The sequence below is a fragment of the Notothenia rossii genome, assembly GCF_949606895.1.
Source record: "Notothenia rossii genome assembly, chromosome: 1".
Classification (NCBI taxonomy): Eukaryota; Metazoa; Chordata; class Actinopteri; order Perciformes; family Nototheniidae; genus Notothenia; species Notothenia rossii.
Window position 1 is genome coordinate 30,658,686 of NC_136912.1, and position 25,672 is coordinate 30,684,357.

The 25,672-nt window shown below is 40.5% G+C and overlaps 2 protein-coding genes across 6 annotated transcripts in view; one reads left to right on the forward strand and one right to left on the reverse strand.

The window, feature by feature from the left end:
- Positions 1–15,093, reverse strand: part of nt5c2b (5'-nucleotidase, cytosolic IIb) — a 33,657-nt gene extending 18,564 nt beyond the window's left edge. Inside the window, exons 1-5 of one of the 5 annotated variants that reach the window (XM_079667552.1) lie at positions 14,873–15,093; positions 12,792–12,878; positions 12,623–12,676; positions 8,968–9,087; positions 253–326 (exon numbers count right to left, since the gene is read on the reverse strand). In XM_079667552.1, coding sequence (XP_079523678.1) covers positions 253–326; positions 8,968–9,068 — 175 coding nt within the window. In that variant the 5' untranslated portion in view covers positions 9,069–9,087; positions 12,623–12,676; positions 12,792–12,878; positions 14,873–15,093. Of the gene's footprint in view, positions 1–252; positions 327–5,173; positions 5,288–8,967; positions 9,088–12,622; positions 12,879–14,872 lie in introns of those variants that run through there. The other 4 variants (XM_079667551.1, XM_079667550.1, XM_079667554.1 and 1 more) reach the window with 4 other exon arrangements.
- A 3,065-nt stretch (positions 15,094–18,158) lies between these two features.
- Positions 18,159–23,681, forward strand: inab (internexin neuronal intermediate filament protein, alpha b). Its single transcript, XM_079667611.1, has 3 exons — positions 18,159–19,229; positions 19,733–19,857; positions 20,057–23,681. The coding sequence occupies exons 1-3, from the start codon at positions 18,192–18,194 to the stop codon at positions 20,331–20,333; spliced, it is 1,440 nt and encodes a 479-aa protein (XP_079523737.1). The 5' UTR covers positions 18,159–18,191; the 3' UTR covers positions 20,334–23,681.
- The last annotated feature ends 1,991 nt before the right edge of the window (positions 23,682–25,672 follow it).

The following is a 25,672-nucleotide window of genomic DNA, read 5'->3' on the forward strand; positions in this document are numbered from 1 at the left end:
GCTACCGAACATTTAAAAAGTACCAAAAAGTAAAACGCAGTTTTGGAACTATAGATTACTTTATCAAGACATTTATCAACTGTGTTCCAATCAACAATAATAATTTATGCCACATAGTTTTAGAATAAACGTCACATTTCTGTAAAACATTTCGCCAAAGTTTAATTGTGAAATTTAAAAAGAAATCAGAAAACCTTAAATCCTTATTTTCCTTAAAAGATACAAAATATATAAAATGTGCATCAAACTTACCTGCTAAAGTGTAATCCATGTCAAAGCCAAAGCATTTAATCTTCTCCATTGCCAAGCTTCTGTTGACAAACACTCTGTGGGACACAAGTAGAGGTACATGTTTTAGTTTAATTTGCAATTTTCAACAATAAGATTAGCATGAGCAATCTGGCAGACCCAAAAGAAGTTGTGTCTCTAACTCGATGGACTCACTATAACCAATTTGTGGGCCTAAATAATCGGTCTATTCAGTATGAAGAAAAGCTGGCAATGTGAAATTGTCTAAAAATACTGCTGCAACTCAATAAGCCAATTGCACGTGCAATGACGTTTGCAAAAGATCAAGCCCTTGGCCATTTGCATTCAGAACTTTGGGTATAAATGTTGACATTCTTTTTGATCTGATTAAAGAAGACAAACGACTTGCCCTATTTTCATGGGCCAAGGAAGCATCCATAACATGTGATCCGAATCACGGGGCATTAAGCTCATGCATCACTTGTATCAACAGTGCCGTAGGGCAGGGGTTCCCAACCTTTATTGTGCCAAGGACCGGCAGAAACATTAAAAAAAAATTCACAGACCGGTTGTCAATTTTAAGTGATTTGAATATTTACTCACCAGCAGGTGGCAAAAGAGGCTAATTGTATTTAACAGCCTGAAGAAATACCAATATGCATCCAAAACATATTAACAACGTTTAAAACCAGGATACAATTAAAACAAAAAATTAGGACCGTTTTACAAATATTAATATAATATATAATATAGCCTAATATAGGTGGCAACAGTGGCTAATTGTATGTAACAGCCTGAGCAAATAATAGAACAATATGGATCCAAAACATATTAACACGGTCTAAAACCAGGATACAATTAAAACAAATTAGGACCACTGTACACATATTGATATAACTGAAATGTTAGGGAGACCCCTGGGCTTGTTTGCCAGCAATAATAACGTCATACCGGGGCGTTCGTTCCGGTGCACTCCGACAGCATTTAGCACTACATCGAGATTAAGATTAAACCAACTTCTTTTGGGAACACCCACATACCTATGGAGTTGGCCAGATGTGTGTAAATTACTGTTCATGGTAATTTGAAAACAAATGCCGTTGTTGGACACACACAAACACACCGAACATACACACACACACACACAGCGGAGCTGAGCAGAGCACAAACACACACACATGCGCCTTTGTGACCGGACATTTCCTTCACACAACGAGTAATAGGGGGAATAATCGGGCCGTTCGATATGTGTGTGTGTGTGTGTGTGTGTGTGTGTGTGTGTGTGTGTGTGTGTGTGTGTGTGTGTGTGTGTGTGTGTGTGTGTGTGTGTGTGTGTGTGTGTGTGTGTGTGTGTGTGTGGTGACCGAGGGCGACTTCCACCACCTAAAGAACGCCCGGCTCACACACCTCCACATCCCTCCCCCCGCCCTCAAGATAGTCACCTATCTCAATATGTGGTTGAAACGTAGCAGCCTGCAGTGGGGAACACAGTGAAGGCGGTGTGTACACGCTGGTGCTGCACTTCTCAGAGGCTGCCTCCTGATGCTGCAGCCATTTCATGAAGTGAAGGAGGCTTTACAAATTTTAAAAAATAGCTCTACACCCCTGGCCGCAATGTCCTTAAAATGAAGTCAGAGTTCGAAATATATCTCAAATAATGTATGCACTGTCATTCCCCCACAAACATAACAGTCTGCGATTAAACGGTTGTCTCCTGTGTGCTCCACTTCCTATTGGCACACCACCTGTAACTTTATCTGCGCACGAGAGGCTGAGACCTTATGCTAACCAATTTTGATTTATTTTGTATGTTTTGGATGAAATAATATGACTGTTATAAAAAAAAATTAAAAATTGAATTTTTTTCGATAAAATATTTTTATATATTTATAATTCTGCAAATATTACGATAAACTCACAGCTATTTCGCGCCCCAGCAGTAACACCTCCGGACCGGGGGTTGGGGACCCCCGCTGTAGGGTATTTCTGCTACTTTGATGTGACGTCGGAATAATCAAACAATGTTGTAGCCAATGCGCACTTGAGTAGGACCAACAACTCAGCTTAAACAATTAACGGGTTGCTTTAACACTGTGAGCATTAAAGACAACACATCTTCTTTATAGCGCTTGTAAAAACAACTTCCTATCCCAGAAATCAGAACACCATTGACCTTCGCGGAGGTTCCACTTTTCTCTCAAGTTAAATGATCAGTCACCGAACAACCTTCTCTGCATTACAAGAATTCTAAAATCAACCAAAACTATTAAAGAAAGGAACGCCATTCAAGTTTAGTCCTACTGTTAAAGCGTGAAAACTTCATGAGGTACCAGGAGGCAGTTTGCTAAGTGTTACATTTAGGGATGTCCCGATCACCTTTTTTTGCTCCCGATCCGATTCCGATCATTTGATTTTGACAATCTGCCGATACCGATTTTTCCCGATCCGATCTTTATGCAATGCATTAAGAGAAAAAAAGGTAACAGATAACGGCTGGTCATCCAACGTGATGAATTCAGCTATCTTGGCTGTTGGCTTGACTGTTCTGGGGCAGTTTCTCTTTCCTTTTAAAAGTCTCTGAAAGTGTCGGTTGTTTCAGTGCCGTTACCCGAGTGGCCGCTGTGTACTCGTCGTGTTGTTGTTGGTGTTTGCATCTCAGGTGGCGTATTAGATTGGTCGCATTGAACGTAGCTCTGTTCTTTTCACCACGCGGAACCTCCGCCTTGCAAACATTGCATCTGGCTGTTACACTGCCTTCGCTTTCAATTTTATAATACTTCCAAACTCCTGACATTTTCTCTGTCCCGACTCCCGAGTCACCAGCTGAATGTAGCCTCTCGTTAGCTTACTGTTACTATTAGACACTGCGCCCTGCCCACTCTGTTGCCAGATTTGAGAGAAATAAGCAACCAGTATGAAAACAAGCCCAAAAGAAGCAACACATACATGATTTTGTGTAATTTTAAACCAAAACGAAGGCCTCAGAATGACTTTAAGACGTTAACATGATCATTTTTGTTTTGTAACATTAAATAAAATAATAAAAATATTTTATAAAAAAAAAAAAAGAAAAAGAAATCCAGATCCCCGATTTTTTTCTACCGATTCCGATCTTTTCAAAATCACGTGATCGGCTCCGATCCCCGATCACGTGATCGGATCGGGACATCTCTAGTTACATTTGGGTTGTATTTCTAGATTGGTGAAAAGCAAACCTAGCTAATCAAAAGCAAAAGTACAGATATTTTAGCAAAGATCATCAGTTGTTAAAATATAATAAAATAAAGTCCAGGGAGGCACCAAAAGACACAACTGCACATAGCAATTGATGACACGTTGATGCATTTGATCTACATATTCAAAAGGAATATGTTCAACTAATCGGGGATCAGAAACTACTATCATGTGACACATTATTGCACAACATAAGGATAAACTTGGGTAACAAAGACTCAAAATGGTTGAGTAATGGTAAACCCCATGTCTTGAGTCCAGCTGCTGCTAAAACCACAGGAAGTTCAGAAAACCAGGGGGTGTTGAAACCACACTGAGCACATCTGACAGTGATCAACTCTCCTGTGATGAGTCATAAATGCATCAGGAGACCACGGAGCTCACACTGACAGACAGTGTTGACACAGTGACAGGGCTACCAACCAAAGGACACATGATGCTAGTTAAACTGTTGGGACAGACCTTCATATCTTATCCTCAGCATCTGTGTCTGAAGTGAACATGTAGCCTGTACCTAGATCTTTCCACACGAGTCAATATTTAGTCAAGCTACAAATAGGCTGGAAATCGGCCAAAGGGTAATCAAACACTCAAACAAAAAACAAGGTTAGATCTCTCTAGCAAATCCATCAGCAAGGCATCTTATCTTGTTGTAAATCTGTGACAATGAGCTTCTCATCATCACCAATCTTTAAATCTGTTGTGAAATACCTGGCGGCAGATCCATAGTGAACAAGTTCCCATTTAGACGTAAGTCCAGCAGACGAGTGCCGATGCATTCTGAGCAAAATGAAAGCTCACTTTGAATCTCCGTTATTCTAAACTGCTCGGGCTAAACACTGTAGCTCTGGCTCACAAACAAAGCCCCCCCACCCTCCTCTCTCTCTCTCTCTCTCTTTGCTTTCTTGCCATTCACACATTTTTCTGACTTGTTGCAAAAATGATTGTGGCCATTCTGCGTCATTCTCTGTTGTTGTGAGCCGTCAGTCGGGGTTGTTGTTGTTGTTGTTGCTGCGCAGCGTGGTGTTTGTGCGCCCTCAAAGACATCCAGAACAATCACAAGTCAGGTAGAAATAAGCAAGACCCCCACCCCCCTCCCCCCCTCCACACACTCGCCAACAGAGCGACAGCTGCTTACCATACTGAGATTTGGTTCTATGTAAACACTTAAAGGATAACTTCTCTCACGGGAGTATTATGTTTTTTCTAATTGTACCTTTTATAAAACATGGATGTATTTTATACAACTCACTGCCTGATTGTTAAATGTAATTAATAGTGAATGTTGTTGAAGACATTCATTACATCATAATTGTTTATACTTGGAAATTCAAATAAAAAAAGAGTTAAATATAAACATAAATGTTTAAGATGCTCAATTTTGATTGGTCAAATTGCATCTCAAATGTAAGTCAAATTCAAATTTAAAATTGCTCAAATCAATTAAATTGCTAGCAGAGAAAGAAAATGTTGTTTCATTTGATTCAAGAAAAATAAGTTTAGAACAAGTATTAACCCAGAACAACTACTTTTTGAATCTGAATTTATTTTGGGAAAACATTTTTTAAATAGCCAAACTTAAAATATTAACATATTTCTATGTTATGCATTCAGCGGCATTTGAATACCATTTCTGATTGTTTATCTGGCTATACAGTTGCTTAGAAAATTCAAATTCGTATGGCCTTACCGTCCCTCCATTACCGACATCGTCTCTAAAGCACAGATATGCCTGAATAAAAACCAATATATCACTCCTGTCAGAATTTCTCAGCGTTGAACGAGCCTACGCCTTTTCAAGAGAGGGATTCAAATGGGATTATTTACTATTTTGTTGAGCAGTTGTCATTTCATGTATGACCTCTTGCTTAATATATGTGGGAGGTGTAGTAGAGCCATAAATCATAACCTAAGTGAGATCATGGTCTAAAGCTCGCCCATATTGACGATGGGTGGGGGAACCTTGATTAACGGAGTCGGCCTGGACTTTGGTCAGACTGACAACACGATTGCCTCAAATATCCCTCATGTGCCGCACCACACCTAGGACAGAATCCTTTAACCACTTCTACTCCATGTGATCTCAGCTGTGTGACAATCTGTCAGATTGTTTCCACTGCTCTCTAATCTCCTGCAGACAGTGGTTCTACTCCCTGAGATAGAAAGTTTATCTTTTCCGAGCAGAGTCGCCAGCCCTGTGCTTTGTGATACCCACAACTCACTGTCAGGCTGCATTGTTAAAGCTGAGCACTTACTTTAAAAAGGAATGCTCTTCGTCCCTTCTTGAGATAAACAAAAACGTCACTTTCAATGGTTAATTAAATTAAACTGAACTGAACTACTCACGTTAGATTGTTTCTATTGAGCTCAACTCCACCTTTGTACCTTTTGTTTTTATCTTTGCACGTGTGGTTGTTTGCAGGAGTGTGTCTGGAGCGGGTGGGGGGGGGGGGGGGACAACTGGGCACATGCAGAGCTAACAGATGAGTGACAGTTTCATAAACCCTGTGAGCGTTCTGTTCTATAACAGTGTGAGAGAGCAGAAGTGGACACACGCATATCTCAGGCTGAGTTAAACATTGACCATCAACACATGTTTTATAGCTCTCACAGGGCTGAATGCTTCCTAACATGAGGCTTTCAGAATGACTGTAGGGCGTTTCCAGTGAGCAGGTATAACTATAATGAGACTCTTTATTGTGCAAGTTAACAAAAGAGCAAACAACTTCATTCCAACTTCAGCAACTCTGGAAAGTATCGTTTAGCCCCCAAGCCAAGCCAAGCCAAGCTGGCCCAAGCCAAGCCAGCTGATTCATGCACTCACTCACTTCCAGGACCTCAACAGACTAGTGACATTTTGCCATGCGTGGGGCAGATGGGAATTTGGAATAATAGTGTGAAAACCACACCCAAAATCTAATAGACCAAACCTGTTCTAGAAATAAAGGGTTCCGCGTGACTAAATAACAGGTTTATGCAGGGGCGGCGGGTACTGTAGGCTAGGGAAGGCTAAGCCTTCCAAAATATTTTTGTCACTGCATCCTGGTAAAATTAAAATATAATGTTTAATGTTTGTGTCTTTGACATTAGCGCTGCCATGCAGCCACCAGTAAACTGTACTACGAAGCCAGTTCAACAGACCCTGGATATGTTTGAGTTATCTTAACTAATCCTAACAAACGCGATCTCGCTAAGCGGTCCTACGATGCTGGTTATCAACTCAATAAATCAACCCAGGGTTTCACTGTCCGGCTGAGAGCGCGTTTTTTTTTAGGCCTCAGGATGACTTTAAGACTTGCACATAGTCATTTTTGTTTTGTAACATTGAATACAACCAAGTTCAAGGGGCGGGGCTAGCAACATTTGACCAATCACATCATGGACAAGCGTACTGACAGCGCAGCATCATAGCCTACTTCATTAATGAAAATGAAACTATAATATTAGACAAATATGAAGAAGTTAAACTTTAAACATCCATGACTTAAACACTTTATCCAGGATAAAAGCAACATAGTTGCACATGCAAGGTGAATACAGAACAGCTGGTTAAAAAATAAATAAACTACCGAGTGTTTGAATGCATATAGGCCTACCTACATTAACAGGTTTATGATATCACTGCCTCATCTAAGACACGAGTGATCTGACTTAATAATTAACATAATTACATTTGAGTTGAATGTTTCGTAAACTTAATGTGTAGCTTAAAATAATACTTCTGCATACAGTAGGCTATGTGATAGAGATGTCCCGATCCGATCACGTGATCTTTTTTTTTTTTTTTTTAATTCTTTTTTTTACAATTTGTATTCAATGTTACAAAACAAAAATGAACATGTGCAAGTCTTAAAGTAATCCTGAGGCCTGAGTTTTGGTTTCAAATTACACAACATCATGTATGTGTTGCTTCTTTGGGGCTTGTTTTCATAGACCTGGTTACTTATTTCTCTCAAATCTGGCAACAGAGTGGGCAGGGCGCAGTGTCTAATTGTAGCAGTAAGCTAACGAGTACTGAAAGCTTTATTTTGTTTTGATCCAATGCTGCACAACTGAACTGATCCAATGCTGCTGTGAAAGAAAGAAGCTATATCCATGTTGGATAGAATATCCAATTTAAATAAAAAAATAACCTTAAGGGTCAACTTGAATGCTTTTTTTCCTCTTAATGCATTGCATAAAGATCGGATTGGGAAAAATCGGTATCGGCAAATTGTCAAAATCAAATGATCGGAATCGGATCGGGAGCAAAAAAAGGTGATCGGGACATCCCTACTATGTGACACTTTAAGTGTTGCACGGCCAGATACGGCTCGAGAAGCTGACTCAGATAAGGAAATATATAATATTATATGATCGATGATGTGATCAATGATGTGATATGAATGATAAGTGTGACACGTCGGCGTCTTTCCTGCATACGGCAGTTGTTCTCTATTTCCTTTATCCTGTAATATGACTTGGTAGATTTAAACTCTGCACACTGAGCTCTGATTGGTCAGCAGGCGGTGCTTTCACTGAGAGTTGATCTCAGTTGATCTCTTATCTATTGACGCCGGAGGCGGGCAGCGTCAGGTAAAAAAAGTTATTTAGCCTTCCCAAACCTGAGCCTCACGCGCCGCCTATGGGTTTATGCTTTACTAATCACTCCCCTTTTAAACTGTTTTTTTTACTGTCCTATAGTACACATTGGATGGAATGATTTCTTACTTTATTTTTTACAACTATATTAAATAGATAAAGGTGGGCTCTCTCTAGCTCTCTCTCTCAGACTCGCTCGCTCACAGAGGCTGTGTGCTCCTCCGTGGCGATGAAGCGAGCGCCACGTATTGCTATCTTGATTTTTTCTTTGGTACCTGGCTGGCGCCCCGTAGCATCGGCGCGCATACATTCAGCAGCCGCGCAGCTGAATGTATATAGGGCAAACACTGTATTAAGAGACATACTACACTGAATAAACTGAAATGTTGACTTTAATTAAAAGTATTATGTCAACAATTTACACATCATTTAGTTAGGTTGGATGAAAGCAATTATATGAAGTTGAACTCAAAAGTATTGCTTTCAATTTACCTAATACAATTATGTGTGTTTTGTTGACATTATACATTTAATTAAAGTCAACGTTTTAGTTGAGTTCAATGATTATCAAAGGCCTTTAAAAACAGTCTGGTTAAAATTAAATAATGCAACATATTTTGGGTCAGTTCTAAGTGGAAATGTAAGAGAGGGGAATGGATGGAAATAGACCCAATGTTTTTTGGATGTATTTTTCTACATGGAGATGATTTTCAATCTTTAGTTTCATGATAAATATGATCAAATATGCTGCTGATGCATCTACTTGACACATTTCAAACACAACTAACTGGTGTGGACTGACTTCAAATACTGGCTGTGTATTTTATGGCCTGAAACACTCCCATCTGGAGCTAGTTTCAGTTAGTCAGAAATGCACCTTGTACCTCCACATGTATCCCTCACCTGTGGTACGACTCTCTTCTGTATTTTTTCATTGTCACACGGTCCATGTTTGCAGGCAAGTCTGCAAAGTTCTGCAGTCTGTCGCTCCATGAAGTGGTCATCTTTAAAACCGTTCAGTGTCTGGGAGAAAGAAACACAAATGAAGGGGTTCAATTAGAAAATATTCAGTTAGACACAAACACAATCTAATGCCATCACATTAGACGATTGTTGAGTAACAAGCAAGCTAAACTATAATGTTCTTCACATTTAAGTAGAGAACATATTGTAAATCATAAAAGAAGCACCCAAATTTGACTGAAAAGAAGCCCCGTTTGTTTTCATCTAATCTCTTTGTCCGTGCACCTAATTGTGTTGTCAAATGACAAGTTTTTAGAAATAGAACAAATTCAGATTCATGCACTGTGAAGAAATACGCATGAACACATAGGGTTGCAAAGGGGCGGAAAGTTTCCGGTAAATTTCTGGAAAGTTTCCATGGGAAGTTAAGCTGGGGAATTATGGAAATATTCAATGCAAAATTAAACAAAAAAACATGACATTTCAACAGATTTTTAAAAACAGGAATGTTTAAATGTTACTCATCCCCCCAACCGCACTCATTAAAAAATGAACAAAAATGCACCCCCCATCCAAAGATCCCCACAAAGTCCCATTCAAAATGTTAAATGAAAAGAGTCCCTCTCCCTCCACAAAGTCCCATTAAACATGCACATCTTCCTTCAAGCAATCCTCTGCATTTTTGCTAAACCCTTTCAGTCAATGGGCTCTTCCTGGGCCTCATCAACATCCAACTCTGAGTCTTCCTCTTCAGTGTCACTGTCCTGCCTTGTTGAGGATGGCTCTGTGTCAGGCTCAAAGAGCCTTAGGTTTGCCCGAATCCCAACCAGTTTTTCCGCTCTCACTTTTGTGAGCCTGTTGCGAACCTTTGTGTGATCTCAATAGCCATGCAGTAAACAGTGTGCTATGGCATGGATATTCAAGTGTACCGGTACTTGAATGGCATCTGTTTGTTTTAGTCAAGACTATGCTAAAATATACTTTCCCCAACTATATTTAAGTTCCCTATGAAGAGACAGCCTTCAATTTTGAAAATTCCCGTTTATTCCCATTTTTCCCGAGGAAAGCTTCCATCTTTGAAAATACCCGGAATTTTGTAATCCTAGGAACACAGCATTTTTTAAACTAATTTTATTCAAAGTTTTGCACTAAAATGGCAAATGTATCTGCAAACGAAGAACTAAACAAAGCCATACTGTTCAAACCACTTCTCCAGCATACAAAATACAATATGTAAAATGTAGTCATGTGTAAACTGACCACTTGAGCATCTATGTAAATGTGTTATCATTGAACACATCTGTAACTTAAATAACCTGAACATTAGTCTGTCCTCTCATAGATAATGTACAGGACTGTCTCAGAAAATTAGAATATTGTGATAAAGTTCTTTATTTTCTTTAATGCAATTAAAAACACAAAAATGTCATACATTCTGGATTCATTACAAATCAACTGAAATATTGCAAGCCTTTTATTATTTTAATATTGCTGATTATGGCATACAGCTTAAGAAAACTCAAAAATCCTATCTCAAAAAATTAGAATAGTTCCTCAGACCAAGTAAAAAATAAAGATTTATAACAGCAAAACACAATCAAACATTTGAAAATGTCCATTAATGCACTCAGTACTTGGTTGGGAATCCTTTTGCACGGATTACTGCATCAATGCGGCGTGGCATGGAGGCAATCAGCCTGTGGCATTGCTGAGGTGTTATGGATGCCCAGGATGCTTCAATAGCGGCCTTTAGCTCATTAGCATTGTTGGGTCTGGTGTCTTTCAGCTTCTTCTTCACAATACCCCACATATTCTCTATGGGGTTCAGGTCAGGGGAATTTGCAGGCCAATCGAGGACAGTAATGCCATGGTCAGTACACCAGTTACTGGTGGTTTTGGCACTGTGGGCAGGTGCCAGATCATGCTGGAAAATGAATTCCTCATCTCCATAGAGCTTTTCAGCAGACGGAAGCATGTAGTGCTCTAAAATCTCTTGGTACACAGCTGCATTTACTCTGGGCTTGATGAAACACAGTGGACCAACACCAGCAGCTGACATGGCTCCCCAAACCATCGCTGACTGTGGGAACTTCACACTGGATTTCAAGCAACTTGGATTTTGCTCCTCTCCAGCCTTTCTCCAGACTCTGGCGCCTTGACTTCCAAATGAAATACAAAACTTGCTTTCGTCTGAAAAGAGGACTTTGGACCACTGTGCAACTGTCCAGTGCTTCTTTTCCTTAGCTCAAGTCAGACGCCTCTTCCGTTGTCTTGAGTTCAGAAGTGGCTTGACCATGGGAATACGGCTATTGTAGCCCATTTCCCGGACACGTCTGTGAACAGTGACTTTTGATACCTGGACTCCAGCTTCAGTCCACTGTCTTTGAAGCTCCCCCAAATTCTGGAAGCGACTCTTCTTCACAATGCTGTTAAGGCTGCGGTCATCTCTCTTGGTTGTGCAGCGTTTCCTGCCACATTTCCCCCTTCCAACAGACTTTTTGTGGATGTGCTTTGAAACTGCACTCTGTGAACAGCTTGCTCTTTGAGAAATTTCTTTTTGTGTCTTACCCTCCTGATGGAGGGTGTCAATGACGGTCCTCTGGACAGCAGTCAGATCAGCAGTCTTCCCCATACTTGTGATTTAGTTTACTGAACCAAGCTGAGTGTTTTTCAAGGCTCAGGAAACCCTTGCAGGTGTTTCGAGTTAATTAGACGATTCAAGTGATTCGTTGAACACCCTACTAGTATACTTTTTCATGATATTCTAATATTTAGAGATAGGATATTTGAGTTTTCTTAAGCTGTATGCCATAATCAGCAATATTAAAATAATAAAAGGCTTGCAATATTTCAGTTGATTTGTAATGAATCCAGAATGTATGACATTTTTGTTTTTTTTAATTGCATTACAGAAAATAAAGAACTTTATCAAAATATTCTAATTTTCTGAGACAGTCCTGTACATGTATAATCAAACTATGCTCTGGTTTGAATCAGAACCTAGTCTTCCATACTGCACGTACACAACGCTGTGCAGGCAAAACCAAAGCTGTAGCATTTGCACCTTCCACGGCATTCATATATGCATCCACACTTCATCTTGGACCAACTCTTGGTCTGCAATAGCTCTGCCGCAGATGACCTTTCCTGATGTATTCCCAGTCTGCAGGACTTTGTGCTTCTGGTTGAGAGTATTGATTGACCCATATGCATTCTGCTTGCTTGTCAGCACATGCAGGAATAGCTGCAAGAGTAGGAGAGATCCCTTCGAGAAAACATGTCCAGCTCTCCATCATCAACACCACCCGTTCACTTGACTTGTCATACATTTTGACCACCATATTCCGAAGGCGTTCAAGTCCACATTGACCATGTTTGGTAGATTCTGGCTGAGTTTGCTGACAGAAACATCCCAGTTATGCCTTGTAGACTGGTTCTTGCCACACACTGCTGCAGTCTCTTGATGTTATGCAGGTCTTTTCAAAACATGCAACATGGTATTTGAACTCCTGTGCAATAGCAGTCCCAGCTGTTTTGTCCATATGTTTTCATGCAGACTTTCATTCAACCGTTCATTAGGATGCATTGTCATTACCTGGTAATGGAGCTTCTTTAGCACAGTTTCTGCATCTCGGTCTTCATTTTTGCCCTACCAGAAGTTTAGCAATCTTCTGTCAGCTGATAACTTTGACCAGAAGTTCTTTTTTGTTATGCCCATTAGCGATTTAATGTTTGTGAAGCGAATGCGACAGGTCCGATGGTACCTTGTGTTGTTCTTTTTAAGTGTTCCAATATGCAGTTACGGGAATCCAGACTTGTTGGGTCAAGAACAATAAGGAGTTGGTTGACGGCTTAAAACAGAGGAACATTGGTGTCAATCATGGTGTAGCCAATATTATCGTCTAAGGTATAAGAGGTGGTTTGAGTGCTTCCTTAGTATCTTTTGACAGAGGCAATATTTGATCCAGAATGCTATAGCAGACGATCAGAATATAATATAAATCTACTTGAGGTGGAGTGCAGTGCAGCCCGAAAGCTTCAACCACCGACACAACACATCTTAGCAGCCAAGAGCTTAGTAAGCAGGTTTCTTGTAATGGATGCAATATGGTAGAAAAAATGGTTCCTATCAAAACATCCCCGTTTCACAGCTGGAGAAGAGCTGGTTTAACCTGCAAAGGCAGCAACAGAAACTTTGAAGCCCCCTGGGATAAACCAGCTGTGATGTAGTTGCGTTTTCTCATTTCAGCAATTATGATTTAATTCCTATAACCAAACTAAATTACATGATGGGACAGGCCCAGGCTAGTCAGTTAAAATGCTCATTTCAGCAGATAACTATAAAAAACCACTCTGACATAACCTGTAATCCCTTTACATTCTGTTGATAATTGTAGTTTTCCATCATTGCACTGTCATTCATCATCATCATTTAATGCAGACTTTATCATGGTGTGTTCAACTCATTCAACTGCAAATAGAGGTCATGGTGGGGGAGCAGAGGATGGGTGGGGAGGGGGGCGTGGCATACTGTGTCAGGCAAGTGAGGCCACTGGGTTCATTTATGAGACAGATCAAACCATGAAGATTTAACCTAGTCTGTTTATCTAACCATAACTATATCACAAGGCAGAGTCAAAGAACAAAGCCATGAGCAAAAAGACTGAATCAAAAGCTAATGAAACAATGTAACACGGCCAGGCCATAATAGTACGGTATTTTACAGAAATAACACAATCAAGTCTTTCTCTGATAATGAATTATCAGATTACGCACAAAAAGGATCAAAGTGGAAAGGACAGAGAGGATAATGTGTGGAATCAATGTCTCGTGAATGCTATGTAAGCCTAGTCTTGTCCTTAAGGCCAGAGTTGTAAGTTTGTTTTCTCCCTATCATTCTCCTGTCACTGGAGAGGCTGTGCTGCAGGAAGCAAAGGCAGATCAGCTTTCTTGCTTTTGGTGCCAGCACAAAATGCAAATTAAACTAGCACGCTGACGCAAGTGTCAACAAACACTGCGTTAGAGTACTAACAACGCAATAAATGTTGACTATACATGAGGGTAAACAAAGGCGTTGACATGTCTGTCTTTTACAATCTGGAATCTAATTTCATACAGGGTCTGAAAATAACCTAACTAGACAGTTTCAAATATGTTTCTAATCGTGGTAATGCATTTCAATTATTTCAGCTAATGCCTTTATGACACATTGGCCCATTGTTTGAACTGGGTCCACTGGGCTCTGAAGCTAAAAGGGAGCAGTGGCTTGGAGAGATTCACATCCGAACAATAGGAAAACCTTCAGTTATACCCTGCAAACATTCTCTGGAGAAAGGGCATAACATAACTTGTTACAGGCTTTGTTGCCGCAGGTCAGACTTGAGAAAGACGGTCGACGCTCATCTCAAACAGTGGTACACGTAACGTTAGCTGTCACTCAACATAGGATGTGGTTTACGTGTAGGAATAGCGTTTACATAGCTGTTTACATTTAAAAAGGGATATTATTAAACCAACGGTGGGTGAAGCGTGAGAGATTAGCTTAAGCTAACTTACTGTAAAAGTATATTTTCAAGCTAACAGCAAAGGAAGCCCTTGTTCGCAGGGGTTAACAACAGTACAAGACAACGTCCCGTTTTTTGCCTAACTGTGAAGCTAGCTAACAGTCCGCTCAAACAGTCTATGTCCGGCTCTGTATCTCATAGCTGACATTACTGAGAAGGACGGATACAAGTGATTCGGGCAAAGCTAACGCACTAGCTGGCTTTGATGCAAAAACAAAAGCAACAAAGTGTCGGGGACAGATTTCACTGCGTTAAGTCGTGACTGGCATTACTGTACTCACCTCCGAGTTCCTGAATAAAACAACTGCACCGTCACTTTGTCTGTCTGAGCATGCGCCTTGAGCTGTGTACAAATCGGAGGAAAATAGCCGCTGTGTTTTCCTAAGTGTCTTCAATGTAAAACGCCAGGCAGCAGATGAGTGCTGTTCCTGTTCTCTGCTTAGCTCTCTCTTCTTCTGTGCTACCAGCTGTTGTTGTGAGGCGTTCAGGGGCGACGCGTCTTCTGTCTGTCAGGAGGAGGCGGGACTCTCTGTCGTCGTGGCACAGACACGTGACACCGCGGTCCTGCTTCTGTTATCAGTTCACTACAAGAGACACCTAGGCAGCAGTGAAAAGATTACCGAGTTATCTACTCAGGATTAAAGACAGTCACAAACCTATTAAAATCACAACAAATCGCACAAATTAGGTGATGATTGGATTCTGATGAGGTTCATCTGATAACATGTTTTCTGTGATAAGTATCAGATATTTTACTTTGGTGAAATTAGCAACCAATACCACAATAAAAGTTTTGCATAAAAATATTACTTATATTATCAATTAACTACTAGTAAATCAATATAGTACAAAAAGTACCCTGCACAATGATGATTATATCATGTAATAGCAGTGGTGGGAGAAGTACTCAGATCTTGTACTTGAGTAAAAGTACCAGAGTAGGAATAATCTGTTACGTAAAAGTCCTGCATTCAAAATGTTTCTAGTAAGAGTACAAAAGTATCAGCATCAAAAAATACTTAAAGTACCAAAAGTAAAAGTACTCAGATAGGTCCATTTCAGAATAATTGATATTATGATTGCAATTATTGATGCATAAAGTGTTATCAAAGCTGGTAAAGGTGCAGCTATTTTATTGACTTTGTATACTGGAAATACTCAAGTAAAGTACAAGTATCTCAAAATGTTACTTAAGTACTCTACTTAAGTAAATGTACTTGGCTACTTTACACCACTGTTTAATAGTAATGATGAATTAATTAATGTGTTTATCACGCGTTTACTGGTGCAGATAGTAAACGTGGAGCTCTCATTTTCCTTTACTAGAGGTTTTATTTTGGCAATTTAATTTTACAATGCCAGGTAGCTTGTGAATTTTCACCTAATCTATAATATGACATGTATTGATAATATGTTGTGTTTCTAGTCCGAGTTTGAATTTCCAAATTAATGAATGTAAACAAAGTAATGTATTTGAGTAAAAAGTATAAAATATACAGAAAATGTAAATAAACAAGTTGAAGTGGTAAATGTACTAAGAAGGTGTCCACTAATGATAATGAATCAATGCATGTCCATTGTCCAATAACATGTACCTTATGTAGCTGGTCAATGTGAAGCTAGTTATCTGCTTAAGATAGTTAAAAGTTTATTCCTGAAGTTATCATCTTATAGGTCTCCACTCCAAAGTCGTAAAAAATGGGGAAGGAAATAAGAAAAAATTCTGTGACACAACATCAACTCTTAGCTTTTTTGGTTAAATGTTGTAGAATAACCTCTTTGGGCCTCAAACGACTAAGTGAAACCATTTGAGAAGTTATACTCTTGAGGGAAACTGCTGACAACTCACCAAAAACTGGGATAAGAGGCCGAAACGACACCCTTTTATTTAATGGCTCCCTCCCTCAGATCCCCCCCTGCCTGTAACGCCTCGAGTGGACTCCTTTGTTGTCACAATAGTGACATCAATTTTCAACATTCACGCTTCTTTTCGCTGGCTCCAACAAATTGTACGTCATAAGTAGTTGGCAAATCACAACAGAGCCTGGCCAGCCAGCTAACCAATCAGAGCAGGCTGAGCTCTGGTTTCAGACATAGGGTGAAAAGAGGTGCTGCAGCACAGGCAGTATGAGAAAAATAAAGACCTTCTTAAACAATAAAGCATGGAGACATGTCAGAGTAGAGGCAGAAAAGAAAACCTAAGAATTACCATTATAGGGCCCCTTCAAACTTGTAATTATAGTTGTCGGACTGTGGAGTCTGACAAATATGCACATCTTGTTATGCTCTGCAAGCTCTGAATGAGCTGCAAGGCATACTTAACTCTTAACTCTATCTTGACTTGTTAAGAAAAACTTTGAAACTGCAGTTGCTAAACAGCAGTGGTGTTGCGTTTAACATTCTTTCTAACAAGCACTTCTTAATTCTTTAAAGCCCTAAGTCATGTATGTTTTGTGTCTGTTGTTTGGTTGTGGTCTGTTTCTCATTGTACAGCAAATCTGAAATTTTTTTCTATCCAAGAACATAAATGCAGCACAATGACTGACAATAGATCATTACGAAACCGATTCTTTCTAATATACAGTAACTCCACAAGAATTCAAAAAACTACTCTCAAACACACATTGGTTCCTAATGTGTAATCATAAAAATAAACAATAATAGGAAGTTCTATTAACATCTCTCGTCTACTGTGCACATTGGGTAGAAACACTTAGCATGCCATGCCCTTCCCTGATGCTCTAATCCACATTATTTACAGTTAGATAAGCTGTTTTTCATTTGGCAATATCATTAATTTATGGCATAAACATAAATATATCCATAAATGAGGACATGAAAACGATGTGCTGTGTTAACATTGTTCCACATCAGATGGACGTTGGACTAATTGGGATTCGAGCTTTAAAAATGTGACTACAAATTAATCAGGATTGTGAAAATGGATATAAAACAGCTTTTAAAGTGCCAATTGGTCCTAGCCTTTAGGCCTATATTAAAATGTCCCGTCTGCCAGTGTGCTGCAATTTGACGACAGAGGGCAGCAAAGGCCTGTAAGTGGAGAGATGTGTTCAAGGGATGTTGAGCAAACTTGAGTAGCCTATATAAACCAAACTAAGGTTATCAACTATCGTTTTTGTTCGTTTTCATAATTTCAGTCTTTATGTAAATATAGGGTTGTTTTTCACATTTCAGATATATTTCGTCTTCAGAAACAGATGGAGAAGCTCCCTTAATACGAATTATATGAGCATTTGCTTATGGAGGAGCATTTTCTATATTATTAGTTTGAAGTGTAAAACAAGCGATAAAACTTTGACGCACCACTGCGCCAAAAAGGACAGTTCCATCTGCTCCACTCAAAGAAAACTTCCCACTGTGCACATCTGGACCAATAGTAGGATTACCTCAGACTAATTGTAGAATAGTAATAAGAAAACAATTGAACATTGATTCTTATATTTGCTGTTCTACCTGACGCATATGGAAGCAATGAGCCGGATGTTCCCATGTTCTGCATTAATAAGTGACTGGGCTGGTCCCCCTATATAAAGGAGACGCGCCCACTGCTCTGCTCTGTCTCTCCATATACACGCCAAGATGAGCTTCGGGTCTGAATCCTTCTCCGCCTCCTCTTACCGCAAGATTTTTGGGGATTCTCCCCGTTATGCGTCCTCTCCGTCGCGGTCAACCGTTAACATGTCCTCCAGGACAGGTTACCGGTCCTCCTCTGCGTCCCGGAGCAGCGCATCAGCCCTGGGCTCGTACAACAGAAAGTCCGGCCGCTCCATGCCACTGGAGACCTTCGACCTGACACAGAGCAATGCCCTCAACAATGAGTTCAAAATTGTCCGTACCAATGAGAAGGAACAAATGCAGGGTCTCAACGACCGCTTTGTCATGTTTATCGACAAAGTGCGCACCTTGGAGCAGCACAACGCAGTGCTGGAGACGGAGTTGACCGCTCTGCGACAGAGGCAGGCCGAACCGTCCCGCTTGGCGGAGCTCTACCAGCAAGAGATCCGCGAACTGCGCTCCCAGCTGGAGGAGCTGAGCGGGGAGAAGTCCCAGTTCATGATAGAGAGGGATTCCGTCGAGGACGAGCTGCATAAGGTCAGGGGGAAATACGAAGACGAGTTCCGCGCCCGTGAGGAAGCTGAGGCCACCCTCAAGGCTTATAAGAAAGATGTGGATGATGCCACCATGGTGCGCCTGGACCTGGAGAAGAAGGTAGAATCTCTCTTGGACGAGATCAACTTCCTCAGGAAGGTGCACGAGGAGGAGGTGGTCGAGCTGACGGACATGATCCAGGCTGCCCAGGTGTCCGTGGAGATGGAGGTGGCGAAGCCGGACCTCACCTCCGCCCTGAAGGAGATCCGAGGCCAGTACGAGTCCATGGCGTCCAAGAACCTGCAGTCCGCCGAGGAGTGGTACAAGACCAAGTTCGCCGACCTTTCCGAGCAGGCCGGCAAGAGCAATGACGCCATCCGCGCCAGCAGGGAGGAACTGAACGAGTACAGGAGGCAGCTGCAGTCCAAGACCATCGAGATAGAGAGTCTGAGGGGATCCAACGAGTCTCTGGAAAAGCAGCTGCGGGAGATGGAGGAAAGGCACAATATGGAGATTGGAAACTACCAGGTAATCACCTTTAATGACTTTTAAATGCTATAAAATCCTTTCATTTTCAGTTGAATAAAGGTGTTATAACATTGAACAGTAAACATTGCATATGGGCATTTCTTCTTATATTACAAATAATTGTCGGTGCGGTAATAATATGAGGAGCAGCTGAGCTCTGTCCGTGGTGCTGAAACTCACTCCCATGGGACAGCGCGCCACTGCTGCATCTGACAACGCCCACAGAGTGGATTTGCTAGACCAGTATGTTTTCTTTGTTGTTTGGGATCCAACAATCCTAGCTGAGAAAAAAAATGTTTTAGACCAAATGACTAGATATTATAAATGGCTAGAATGCCAGCTACACACTGGATTAAAAATAGGATCGACATAGGTCTATGTCTGGGCACTGCCATAATTCCCTTTCGAGAAAGGTGCACACAAACTGTTATTTTTTAACTATTTTTCTTCAAACAAGTGTTGAACCCTGGCCTTCTTTTCCTGTATTGTTTGATTCCCCTTAGGACAACATGATGGAGCTGGAGAACGACCTGCGGGCCACTAAGGGCGAGATGGCTCGTCACCTCAGGGAGTACCAGGATCTGCTGAATGTCAAGATGGCACTGGATATTGAGATTGCAGCTTACAGGTAGGCTGTTCTCTCATAGACAACTCACTATCACTATTAAAAATCACTTTTATAAGTTATGATAACCATAACAAGGAATTGAAAGGACACAATACAGACATAACATTGGAGAAAAATCACTTTCTCCATTGTAAAAATGTTGTTTCTTCCAATTACTCTCTATCTGATCTAAACCTTTCCCCTATGGTTCTCTCTGCAGGAAACTGCTGGAGGGTGAGGAGACCCGCATCGGGACTGGGATCAGCTTTCCCGGCTCCTCCATGAGCAGCATCAGTTCCGGGCAAGGCTACAACTACCAGAGCCGCATGTACAGCAGCTCCGGCAAGAGCTCCAAGAGCAAGGACGAGGAGCCGCAGCAGCAGAGCAAGCTGGGCAAGGTGACCCAGCGCGAGGTTTATGAGGAGACCGTTGTCACCACCAAGAAGATGGAGAAGCAGCAAGACCCCAGCGAAAATTCCACCAATCAGAAAAACTAAGAGCCTATACTGTAAGCTAGTTTTCGACCCTTAACCCGCCATACTTCTATTCATGTCCCAAGCTAGAACAAACCCTGAGCCTTCACACTTACACACTTGTTGGCGTCTACGTTGAACGCCTTGCCTTGTATTATAAGCAGATGGTCATGGTTTCTATCTGCTAAATGTCCACAAGTGTGTGAGTGAGTGTGGGATTTAGATGTTTGTTCTACCCTTCCCGTTTTCCCCTTTCCCCCCACATGTGTTCCCCAAAGGAAATCCATTATACATCGTCTGTAACAATCACTCTTTACAAAAAACACAGTGCACTCTCTTTCTAGTTCACACACTCAAACAATAACAAGCACTTACGTAGCATCTCTTACAGATCTTTCAGAAAGTAATATTATACTGGTCTTTCACACTACTGAAACACGACAGATAATAAAAACTCTGGTCATGCACAACTACCACAAGCTGTGAGGTACTCTCAACACATTCCAATGGAAGCATGTGTGTGCATCCACTTACACAGAAAAAACAACCTGCGACAGTTCAGTGAGGAAGCACACAGTTCAAGGAAACTTATAGTGTATTGCTGAGCCAATATTTCAAAGACTAATTGTCAGGTACTTGAGGAAATAGTGTCGTTGCACAATCTTTTCACATCATTCTCTTTAAACTCCTTCTTAACTTCCCCGGTGAAGTTTCATTCCCAGAAGTGGATTCCCTAAGCTATTTAAATAAAATGTAAGTCAAACAGCAAAATAATAATCGAGCATAATCTGCATGTTGTATAGATGATTGCATGGAATCCATCGGCCCATTTCTCTTTGGACACAATAGCCGCGTTCACACCGGAGTACTTTTCCCACTTTAGTTCCGATATAGTTCCGAAATGTCGCGTTCACACCAAAAAGAGCCGGAACTAAAATTTGTTAATGAGGAACCTTTTTACCCCCTTTTCTGTCCCTGCTAGAGAGTAGGGACTCTCATGCGGCTCTCTTGTGAGAAAAGAGCTATATTTCTGATTGGCTGGGCGGATTGCAAACCACGCCCCGTAAAACAAAAAAAAGTGTTGTGAAGCCACCATTTTATTAGCATTATTAGCATTAGCCCAGCGCAGAAACGCAGAGAGACTAACTTATGGCAACACAAAATAAAACATGGGAGCGGTGGAGATGAGGAGGTGTTGGCGTTCTGGCGATTTACTCGGAAGGCTTCAGTAGAAGCTGCTGGGAGTCCCAGCAGCTTCTACTGAAGCCAGTCCCCAACAACCGGGGACTTCCGGCCGGGGAATTTGGGCGGCAGTATACGCCGTGAAGTTGTTTGCGGCCTGCCAGTAAACCCAAAGCAGAAGAAGAAGAAGTGACGTCAGCGGCTTCATTTGCCTAATCCACCCCCAGGGACTTATTCCGGTGTGAACGCGATCTGTACTTAGTTCATCAGAACTAAAGAATTCTGATGAACCAAGTTCTCATGAACCTTTGTGGGAAAAGTACTGCAGTGTGAATGCGCCTAATGTCATCATTCGGAGTTAAAGGCCGACTCATGCCTTCCTTTTCACCATCTTCCATGTTGAGCGTCATCATGCACAAAACTCATAGACGTCATAGACATGCGCTTGTTAGCCTGTAGGCTAGGTAGGAGTTAGGTAGATGTAAACGCTGTGAAGATAAGAATAAGGAAATCTCTTTAGGCACTTATACAGGAAGTTATCTTGCAAATGTAGAAAGCAGATTGCACAGTTTGTCGAAGGATACAAGGAACAGTGAACGTTGAGCGAAGATGCCCTAATGGAGACGAAATGCAGCTAATATGATAATAAAGTGGAAGCGATCTCTTGAAACATGCGCTTCAGCACAAATGACTCTGTATGATCCATATGGCTGTATGCCTACTCCATTTCATTTCCCATGTTGCCATCAATGATGCTTGAAGCACATGTGAGCCCCAGAATCCATACCATATCACTCCGCCAGAAGAAAACCATGGCATCACCTAGGGCTGGGTATCGTAAAACATTTTCGATACCAGTATCAACACACTAGTATTCCAATACCATAACAGAGAACTTGATTTGATACCTTTTTTTCCCTACTTCATGGATACCTAAAACCTAAATGGAAACTTCCTGTTATGTGAATGACCAATACATTTTGAATGTAGGCCAATCAAACGTTGCATAAATCAAAGAATGTTTGCATGGATTGGCTGTGAGCATACCCATAACAAAAAGTTGGTTTCTTTTTTGGATGTGAGTATAAAAATGCATCAAATGCAGGTTTTGATGGACTGGAGAGTTTTTCGAATGTTTTGGTTTATTTCGGACAAGACTTTCCCGATACATATTACTGATACCCTGCCCTATAATCAATGCACAAAATACGTCACAAAATCAGTTGGAAACGCCAGATTGCAACACATTTTAAACAAATGTACCTCTCTCTTTATTACAGTGGCCATGACTGAATAAAATGTCTGTTGTAGTAAGACCTCACCACTAGAAATACTCAGTATGACAGACTAAGGAATAGCTTGTTTTTTCTGCTTGCACACTGCCGAATATAACACATCTTATTGTACTGCTGCTGGTCATGGCGACCCACGCCTTGACAAACTGCACTCACAACAAAAAAACGACTGATTGTACGGCAGACTGTTCTGGAACGGGTTTGGTTGTTTTACTTGAGGATTGTGATATTCATGAGTACTGTAGTGAGTGTGTCTGTACTGTATCTCTACACAGCGGCCAATCATAACAGGGAATATTCAGAGCGGCAGCACATCTGAAAATTGGGCATTTTGTTGAACAGATTACTGAATTCAAGTGTAAAGCAGAAGAAAAGATGTGAGATGTACAAGAACATACAAATGTTAGCAGCATGTTATAGTATACAGCTATAACAATGGATGAATGTTGGAAATGTCAAGCCTTTATCTTTACACTGTAAGCCAAAATAGTTTTCAATGGTGTCTGAACGAAAACCATCCACACTGCTACTACCCCTGCACTGCCAAACGTTTCTTAGTGCACATGCAACACCACTTCTTCATGGAATGAAAAATCAAGCATTTTCAGAAAATACAGTATGTCACCAGTGCAAAACCAACAATCAAGATTTAGCCATAGAACAAATAACTGTAGGATGTGAAATGCCTTAAAACACCAGCAGCTTTTTTTTTTCTGGTCGTGTGTGACGTGTATGATTCTGTCCAGTGGGGTGTTTAATCATTATTATGTCTTATTAGAGCTACCATGGCTACAAAAAGCATAGGGATTGAATGTAGTTGAAATACCATTCTCTTTACTGTTATAACTATGTATTGCTGTACGACACCATATATATCAATAAAGACTTGACATTATTGAGGCTGCCCACGATTTTCATTGTGCTTACAGTATTTGTTATGCAACACCCACCTTTCATGTTTATAACAGTGGTATAAAATAACCAAGTACATTTAGGAAGTAAAATATTAAGGTGTTGTTACTACAGAAAGTATTATTGTACTATTTACATATATTTGGTATATGCAATAATATTTAATGGAGATTCAAGTTAATAAAACATAATATTATGAACAAAACAACCATAATGTTGAATTAAGGAATACTTTTTTGATTACCGAGGGAAGTTTCACTAGCCATCCAGCAGTATGCAAATGAATAAATACAAGCCCGCACTTTGCCAGCTGCAATATAGAAGTGATGTAGGCTACGCATGAATGCATCAGTGATAATAATCCATTAATAAAATATAAAGAGTTCAAAAAGGGGCAATTCTGCATAATGAATACTTTAACTTTTGGTACTTTCAGTGGAAACATATTGTATTTCTATATTGTTTACTTTTTACTAAAGTAAAAGATCTGAGCACCTTTTTAAATGTGAGTTAACGATATTATGAAAGGATGGAGAGAATATTCACAACTGTGTGTATGTATTTATATCTGTTGCACCCTTAGAATGATGCAATAAATGCAGAACAATCCGCATCTAAAGCAAAACCATTTGATCAATTACCATGTAAGGTTCAATGTTAATTCTCAGTATTGCAATGTAAATATTATTCCATCACGTTCTCAGGTCTGCGGAAGGAGATAATCATCTTCGCTTTGATTTATCTCATAACATAAATGTTGCTTTGGAACAAGACAAGCAAGAAAGCAATGTCACCTTGACCTTTTTCTGGACATATTCATTCTACAGGGCCACAGTAGAGACGTGTATTAAAGGAAATATGATGGATCACCAACCGCTTTACTGTACGTTGATCTTTGTACCCCCAGCCAATGCTCCACACACTTACACACAGATAGTCCTAGACCCTGAGACCTTGGGCCTCCTGTGTCTCTTATTAGTTCATCTCCCCTCGCCCACAAACTGGGTGGGACAGTATCAGCGCTGAATGTGCGTGTGTGTGACGCTGGTTGCGGTTCTTCAAAGATTTATACCCCTGCAGTGCTGCTGAGTAGAAGTTGTGGTGGGAGCCATCCACTAAGATGCCGGTGTAAAAGCGTTGTTATGAAACAGCCCTCCCTTCTCATGCTTCAAACTTGAAGAGTGCTTCAACTTTCTATTTTTACATTTCACCTTAGCCCCCCTTCCTCGCAATAACCATAGAAAACACAGGAGAGTATTACGAGGCTATAAAGACCTGTGAATACCATGTAGACAATAACGCCTCTTATAGGTAACTCCGGGAATAATTAGACTTTTATAGCATCTGAAAGCTATCAGAGGGGGTTTAGTCCTTCAGTCCCAATGCAATCAGCATGCATTGCAAAATGGCTGATTTCTCAAGAGTCACTTTATAGTTATTGCACTATTGTTTGTCTTAAAAATACTTGCTGTGTTTTGTAAAATGTATGCTTTAATAAAGCAAACCTTTTATTTCCATCTATGTTGCTTTAAGCTTAATCAAATTCCCCCTATTTCACACCCATTGAAAGTATCACATGTTCATTATGTATCATTTATTGAAGCTTTAACATGGTAACTCCGTAAATATTCTACGTGTCTTGTGCATTTTTTAAAAGCACTTTTACAACATTTTTCCTAACATGTCTGGATGTATTGAGACATTTGGGGAGCTACCCTAGGGTTAAAAATGACTTCCATTTATGTAAGTTTCAACAATGTTTTGATGTAAAGTATGAGTTGGAGAGGTTAATTAGTAGTTTATTTATTTAATAATTTAAATGCACACTTCTCATTGACTGTTGCAATCATTCCTTCCCAGGTCTTGGATGAATAAAGGAGGCTGTGTCGAGGGAAAAGCATGTTTTATGTTCTCTCTGGTAATAAGTGTCTGTGTGGGGCTGTGATGGTGAGAATGAGAATCAGGACGTGGAGC

What these genes read in the sequence shown, in the direction of transcription:
- inab (XM_079667611.1), top strand. Translation starts at nt 18,192, where the DNA reads ATGAGCTTCGGGTCTGAATCCTTCTCCGCCTCCTCTTACCGCAAGATT. An exon ending in TGGAGATTGGAAACTACCAG is followed by an intron (nt 19,230 to 19,732) that starts GTAATCACCTTT and finishes GATTCCCCTTAG; the next exon opens with GACAACATGATGGAGCTGGA. An exon ending in ATTGAGATTGCAGCTTACAG is followed by an intron (nt 19,858 to 20,056) that starts GTAGGCTGTTCT and finishes TTCTCTCTGCAG; the next exon opens with GAAACTGCTGGAGGGTGAGG.